The sequence below is a fragment of the Leuresthes tenuis genome, unplaced genomic scaffold (genome assembly GCF_036924035.1).
Source record: "Leuresthes tenuis unplaced genomic scaffold, fLeuTen1.0.hap1 SCAF_6, whole genome shotgun sequence".
NCBI classification, from domain to species: domain Eukaryota; kingdom Metazoa; phylum Chordata; class Actinopteri; order Atheriniformes; family Atherinopsidae; genus Leuresthes; species Leuresthes tenuis.
Genome location: NW_027325360.1, coordinates 18,715,820 through 18,723,405, shown reverse-complemented (window position 1 = coordinate 18,723,405; position 7,586 = coordinate 18,715,820). Strand labels below are relative to the sequence as shown.

The 7,586-nt window shown below is 41.2% G+C and overlaps 1 protein-coding gene across 3 annotated transcripts; it reads left to right on the top strand.

Annotated features, from left to right (window-relative positions):
• On the top strand, positions 1-6,661 carry tent2 (terminal nucleotidyltransferase 2). Of its 3 annotated transcripts, XR_011916411.1 has the most exons (16): positions 1-74; positions 457-612; positions 1,563-1,670; positions 1,807-2,062; positions 2,149-2,263; positions 2,344-2,432; positions 2,533-2,590; positions 2,959-3,025; positions 3,124-3,200; positions 3,365-3,493; positions 3,594-3,637; positions 3,820-3,956; positions 4,705-4,796; positions 5,467-5,546; positions 5,663-6,363; positions 6,456-6,661. XR_011916411.1 is itself a non-coding variant. In XM_072388048.1 (15 exons), the coding sequence occupies exons 2-15, from the start codon at positions 494-496 to the stop codon at positions 5,747-5,749; spliced, it is 1,458 nt and encodes a 485-aa protein (XP_072244149.1). In that variant the 5' UTR covers positions 1-74; positions 457-493; the 3' UTR covers positions 5,750-6,661. The 3 variants fall into 3 exon arrangements, 2 of the variants coding, with proteins under 2 accessions (XP_072244149.1, XP_072244150.1); XM_072388048.1 differs by having other exon boundaries at positions 5,663-6,661; XM_072388049.1 differs by having other exon boundaries at positions 28-74; positions 449-612; positions 5,663-6,661.
• The last annotated feature ends 925 nt before the right edge of the window (positions 6,662-7,586 follow it).

Sequence of the window (7,586 nt, the reverse complement as noted above, 5' to 3'; positions counted from 1 at the left end):
CATGGCTTCAATACGGAAGTGTGAACGCAGGAAATTAGCGTCGCCAGTTTTGTTTACATGTGACATCCACTTTGGTAAGTGGTGCGTGTTGTATGGGTTATGACTTTTAAATGAGAGTTTTAAGCATTTTATAAATCTTATAGATCTCATCTTATAAATCTTAAGAGAACCGCCAACATTTTCAAGGTAGTGGTTGGTATTTAACTGAGCTAGCCAAGTGCTGCTACTAGTCAGCCACAAATGGTTAGCTTTCTACATTGTATAATCCCCAGTAAGTTTCGATTTCCTCAATAACTTCTCTAGCAGTCTGCCTGAGAGGGAAATATAGGATAACAGTGCAGACATTTGTAACTGTTCCTTTTCTGTAGTAAACTAAGAGCTCTAGTGTTGTTCTGTGTTGTTTTTTTTTGTTTATTTGTTGTTGTTTTGTTTTTGTTTTTGATCTCAGAACATCAGTTAAGTTTGATGCTGGAGCTCCGTGAAGTGGTGCACGATGTTTCACCGCAACTCGGCTCCAAGGGGGTGGTCGAGCTTCAGAACCGGTCCGTACCCGCCGCCACCGGTACGCCGATGTTACGATTACAACCACGAAAGCCAGGAGGGAGGCAACAGGTGAGCCAAAACGAGGGCACGAGCTGCGGTAGCGGACTGGACGTCCACAGCGTTGTTAGCGAAACTTTAGAAATTCACGGACTGTGATTGTAACGCAAGGATATTTCGAGCAAAACTCTAAAAAGTGTCAGAAACATCTTAGAAATGAGGATACGGTGTTTGTTTGTTTTTTTGTCTCTTTGTCACATGTGACAGTAAAACTGAATATCTTTTTTGGTTTAATGAAGACATCAACGTGGAAATGAAGATGTTCCCATTTCAGCTTTTTGTTCAGCTCATAGAAAAGTTTGGATAGGTTTAGGTATGTTTAAATCTGTTTCTCGCCGTCCTTTGGTAGAATTTTATTGATGGAGACAAAATATTAAGAATCGGGCCATTTTTTTTTCAATAAGAGGATCTCTGATAGAAAGCGAATCATGGAGGCAGAGAGAAAACAGGACCTTCCTGAAATACAGCGTACCTTGGCAAACTGCTGGTATTTTTACTATCAGCCTATCATTGGCAAAGACAGTTAATTTGTACTTTGATGCAGTTATTGTCCTGCTGGTTTGTTTTGCTGCTGCTACTATTCATAGTTTACATTACAAAGATAGTTGTCACACTTAATTGAAAAAATGAAAGAAAGCCCAGGTTTAAAGATACAAGCATTTCCCTTTAGAGAACGCTGCAGCATTTGCCACTATCGTCTTGGCTGGGAAGCTCAGACCTAAAGAGAAGGCAGGAGTGTGTTTGAGGAAATTAGATTAATTTGTTTGAGAAACTAACAACCTCTGACAGATCACTAAACAGCTCAGGTTTCCGGATGTGAGTCTTGTGCATTGCAGCACCAAAATTGAGATAGACGGTTGAGACTGACAGGTTATCATTTATTCATCACTTACACATTTTTGCATGTTTTTTTTTTGTTTTTTTTTCTTCATGACACGTTTGTGTTTATGTCTTTTTGTAAGCTTCCAAGTTCTTGAACTGGAGGGGTTGCCTCCTTATGAATGGAACCCTCAGCAATCCACCTCCACAGCCGTCGCTCCGCCCACATGGACTAGGACCGAAAGGCGCAAGTAGGATATTTCAGCATCAATTAATGACTAAATAATCTCTTTCTCATGCTTCCATTTCTGTGAACTTCCCTTTATCTTATGAGCACTTCTCTTTTAACAGTCTGCATATGCTTATTTATCATTCTGGTTCTTCCAGGAGGCACAGGAACGAATACAGCCCCCACGCCGTGAAGCGTCAACGCACCGACTCCATTCCCCAACCATTAGAAGCCTCCCCTTTACGTTGGGCTCCTCTTCCCCTTCGGCGTCCCGACGAAGCAGTGGCTGAGTCTTCGAGATCATCCGTCACTGGTTTCGATTACTCCTTTCCCGGTCCACACCTCTATCTCCACCCACAGGGGCTTTCTGTTCCAGAAAGCTCCAACAGCCTCCGGTCCTTTGCCAAAGACAAGGTATCCTCTGATGTACTAACCTGAAGCTGGTGTATGTTAAGTGTCGCAGATTTGTTTGGCTTATTGCTCCATGTTTGTGCTTTCAGCTGAGTGGTCAGATGGTGGCGCTCTTTGAGGCGTGCCAGCAGCAGACTTCAGATCTGGAGCGGAAGGAGGTGTGTCGAGCTCGGCTGCAGCAAGACATACAACATGTCTATGCAGGTGTGTGTTAGATGTACCGTAAGTGTTTTTTTTTCTTTTGTATATGTATATGTTTTTTTCAACAAGTGCGTTTCTCACAGCGGGGCGGCTTTATTTGACCGGATCCTCTATGAATGGACTGGGTTGCCGGAGCAGCGATGCTGATCTGTGTCTCGTCATCAAAGGAACTGTAAGTACGTGTGGCTTTGTGCCGTACATGCCGTCCAGTTGCAGCCATAGACGCCCATTTCCTCCTGAACACACGTGCTGTCATCTGTTTTTGGTTTCAGAAAAGACCCGATCCCGTTTCTGTCCTGTCTCAACTCAAAAAAGTTTTCAGATCGCTCTGTAAGTAACTCTGCTGTTAACTTCCAGTCATTTTTGGACATAAACACCATGTAGCTTACATTATAACACATCCGCATCAGTCCCATGATCTGAACTTTTCCCTGCATAGCATTGTATTATGGTGAGATGATCAAATCAGTCTCTCCCCATCACGTTCAGCAGAGTTAATGTTCTGGTTTAATGTTGTAATATAGACTTGTTTTATCACACAAAATCATAAATGCTGAGGAGTTGTGGAATTTTCTCCCCCACGTTTCACTCTCTTGTCAGTGTCCAGTAGGTGGGGGTGTTTACTCAGTTAAAAATCACTTCAGATTTACAGAAACCTAAACGTCATTCGATCTCATCATGTATGTTTTGATTTTTAGCATATGTAGAGGGGATTCAGCTGATCAGGGCCAAAGTGTCGATCCTCAGGTTCAGAGAGAAAGGCAGGTAGGAGCTAAATAGTCACTGAAGCCCGTTTTTTACACCACCAAGTCATAAATAAGTGTTAATGTATGTATGACTCTTTGTGTTTTACCTTTTCTCAGTGATCTGGAGTTTGATCTGAATATTAACAACACAGTGGGCATCAGAAACACGTTCCTTCTAAGGAGCTACGCCTATGGTGGGTAAAATGGATAATAAAGCCTTATTTGAAAGCAGGATTCTGTCCCAACATCTTCTGTGTAATTGTGCACCGTCTCTAACTGTGACCGTCCCCTGTTTGGGTAAGTTAAGCTGTACGCAGTCGCTCATTTTGACCTGCTGTGTTTGTCTTGTTTCTCTCAGCCGATCTCAGGATAAAACCCTTGATTCTTGTCGTGAAGAAATGGGCACGGCATCATCAAATCAATGATGCCAGCAAAGGAACATTAAGCAGCTACACGCTGGTGCTGATGGTCCTTCACTACCTCCAGAGTTAGTGCTGTCACGCACGCATGCAAATTTCTTTTCTTTTCCATTTGTACCGACTTGCTGGCAATCTCAACTTGTTTGTAATGGGTTGTTTTCTCATCAGCTCTGAAAGAACCTGTCCTTCCCTCTCTACAAAGGGATTACCCAGTAAGTGCCTTGGTGGTTTTGCATCAGTTTGGCTGTTTGATTTTTACCCTCTTCTCACAGTTTTTACATTTTATTGCCTAACCCGAGGAGGTTATTCTCCACATTTAAAACGGCAGTAAACCATTTCAAACATGCATGACCGTGTCAGTCTTTATCCTTTTGTGTTGTGTCTTGATTTTTAGGAGTGTTTTAGTCCCTTCATGGACATAGACATGGTTCCAGAGGGACCCAAACACATTCCTCCCTTCAATTCAAGAAACCAGTCCTCTCTGGGAGAGCTGCTGTTGGGCTTTCTCAGATACTACGCCACAGAGTTCAGGTACCTTCCAAGAACATCACACCACAGTGTGATTCAAGAGCTGCTCATGCACATGTGTTTCTTTCCCCTTCTCCTTTTCCCGCTCTGTTCCTCATCTCTCGCTCTTCCTGCCAACTTCTTCTCCCCCTCCAGTCCTCCGTCTGTCCTCACCTTCCTCTGTCCTGCATCCTCCTCTGGTTTCATGTTGCTGGCGGAGGGGCAGGAGCAGGTGGGACCTTTGGCCTTACACAGCACTAACATGACATGCCACGATCCCTGTGTTTGCAGTATGTGTAATTCAGACCCTCCCATGCCATATCTGAAAAGCTGAACTGAAAACTCGCTCTCCAGACATGCACAGATTTGAACTTTTTCTCTTTTCTTTTTTTTAATACATGGAATGGTGTCAGACACTCAAACCAGGTCATACATGTTGAATATTTGAGCTTTTTGCCTGCAGCAGGTCTATTGTATGATCTTCACTGCTATTCATACTTTCAGAAGATGTTTTTAAAGTGATGGGCTCTATTTTTTTTATTTGATTGACTTTTTCTTCTAACAATGAGTTTGAAAAACTCACAACAGTCGCACTACAGGTGTTTGGTTTTACTTTGATTCCATTAAAGTGAATTGAATGTCTTGTTTATGGTTTCTTTTTGATTCCTACCTAATGGGCTGGAACTTTGACAGCCCGGGACATTGTGCTTACATTTAGTCGGGGGAGCACTAAATGACTGCATTGTTGTTGGGTTTTTCCTGTCTCTTGCAGTTGGGACAAACAGGTGATCTCTGTGCGAGAGGCCGCCGCTTTGCCCAAGAACAATTCTCTGGAGTGGCGAAACAAATTCATATGTGTGGAAGGTAAACATCTCTGTGGCACAACACATCGCAGCGGTCTGTATCGTGCTCATGAGTTCGTTATTATTGTGGTCTGGAATGAACATTTGGAAAAAGGAAAAAGAGGTCAAGTGTCCAAAGTAAAATTTTAAAGTTTGTAATTTAAACTTATTTTTTAAATAAATTTTTTTTTTAACAAATTCAGAGGGAGAAAATTAAAAAGATCAAATCTGAACACCATAACCCCAAAGATCACATATCCTTCTAGAGACCCGAGAGAGCTCAGCTCAACCCCAGGAAGGTGTAAAATGGAGGGGGGAGTGAGTGTTCATTCTTTTTTTTTTTTTTTTTTTTTTTTTAGGTTTGATCTCCTTGATTGTAAAATTGAATTGGTTCATCAGGGAATATGTGAGATTGTGTAAAAAGTTTTCAACCATCATAAATCCGGTCGGCCCACCAATCGGGCAAAACATTTGAGCTCCTCCAATTTTCTGAGAAAATTGGACAACTGGGATACTCAAAATCGCAAAGTATTTATTCGGTGAGGCATAAAAAGAAACTGTGGACATTTTCACAAAATGATTAGTCTTTCCAAAATGTTTGTGGTCAGAAAATGAGACTGATGAGCATAACACAGATCCTATATGATCAGATCATCATCTTGTAGATGCTACAGCGACTCTTTGTGTTCCAGAGCCGTTTGAAAGGAATAACGTTGCCCGGGCAGTCCATGAGAAGTACAAGTTTGATGCCATTAAAGCTCAGTTTGCTGAGGTACTCCACCGTCCTGATGACTTGCTTCTCCAAATTTCTCTCCTTCATAAAGCCATGCAGGTCTGACACGAATTGTGCATAATCCTGTTGCTTTTTGTCTCTCTGTGTCTGTGCAGTCATGTCGGATACTCAAGTCGAACAAGGACCTGAACTCCATCCTGCCAGTTAGAGCCATCATTAATAAGGAGTCTTCCAGGAGATAAACGGTTCTTCACTTGGATGAGCTGACTGTTGTCTTCTACCTCAAGACAAGTCTGTCCCCAGAAATGATACTTGACCCTAAAGATGTTCAGCTCAGACACAATATTGTGTTTCCTGTGGCAGATCTCTTGAAAGTGTGACACTTACATCAAATGTTTCGCTGCCTCTGGTATGTGTGAGCGATTGGTGATATTCCACATTCCAACAAGGCAGGAGGACAATTACGTGTGGAGTGAAACCAGAGGGCTTTAAAGGCAACATCCTGTCACTGAGGCTGGTGACAGAGAGTCGCTGCTCTAAGCAGGATAATATTAATATGTATTTTTTTGTCATTTTTAATTTTTATTGCTGCCACATGGACCTCTTTCCCAGCTAAGGCAGAAAATGATGTCTCCTCACACATGAACTGACGTATTTCTGTGTGAAAGACGAGTTTGAACCTGTTTATTTCCTCTGAGCTCCATCCTTTTACTTCCTTCTTCGTTGGTGCCGTTCACCACAGCATCCGATCTGAAGATGCCATTTTATGTCTGCTGCACACATGTAGATACTGACTGTCCGTGTCAAACTTTTGATGTAAAAGCCCTCTTTCTATTTTTATAGGTCAGCACCGACAGTATTGCAGTTTGAAGACTTTAAACACCATTAAAGACCCTCTGCTGTTTCGCCATATTTGAGTTTCTGAGCTAAATATGATGTTTAGGTAAGAATGAGTCATTCAAGTGATGGAGGGTGATCGGTAGAGGGCTGCAACTCTGGATATTCCCGTTCCTTCAAGTTCTGTGTGACTTTCTGCATTATTTCTGTTTGGCTGGTGTCAGTCATTTACGGGATTTATCTGGGCAAAGATTTAGGTCATTTAAATCATTCAGTTAATACATGTTTTGAAAAATGAACACTTTTGAACTTCTTCCTTTGGGCTGTTGCCCTTGCTCTTTTTTTTTTGTACATTTTGTACATTGCAGAACGTTCTTGTTTATTTAAAATAAATCTAAAGGTGTATGAAAATGTTCTCTTTACATTTTTGAGCTCTATGTCAACTAAAATGCTGGATCTTCTGAGAGGTGCCAGAATCTCTTTAAACTGTGCACGCGTTTTTTTTTGTTTTTTTTTTGGCAGCTTTCAGTCAAGTTCCCCATAAAGTTGGGACACAAAGTCTAAAACAACAGATGCCATAGCATAAGCATTCTCACATCTATGTTGTATTGCCTTTAATATTATTTTTAACACACTATAAGCCTATTAACAGTCCTCTCGCAATGTTTTTTTTCTAGATTTCATAATTAGTTCTGACCCAGCAAAGGAAGCAGCGATTCTGGATTTTGTTTGAGTTTTAATTAGCATTTTTTTATGTACAGTAGCTACAAACTGTGATCACTGATGGGTTTATTTCAGCGTTCCTCAGCCCAGACAGGGATTTACACTTTTCTTAATACAGTGCTGGCTGTGGTCCTATAGATAGGAAATTCTTAATCTCTTCATATTCTGTAATATAAATGATTAAATACCAAAATCTTTGTTTTTTTTATATTAATCATACAAAGCTACCGTACATTATTGATCTCTTTGGTCCTGGCAGTCTATCACAGAGTAATCCCAGGTGTTTTGTCACTTTTAGGAAAGTTTTTCACCAGAATGAAGAAAAAAACTAAAAGAAATTTTGTAATAGTTGCAAATGACTAACCCTTCGCACATTGTATTTGTTCACCTTACAGTTCTGCTGTGTCATTTTGTTTCCTGGATGCTTTGCCATGCTGTGTATCATTCACAGTCCTTAAAAATGCCCAAGTTAAGGACAACTTGAGGAAAACCTCACCTTTTATTTAAAGTTTTTGCAGC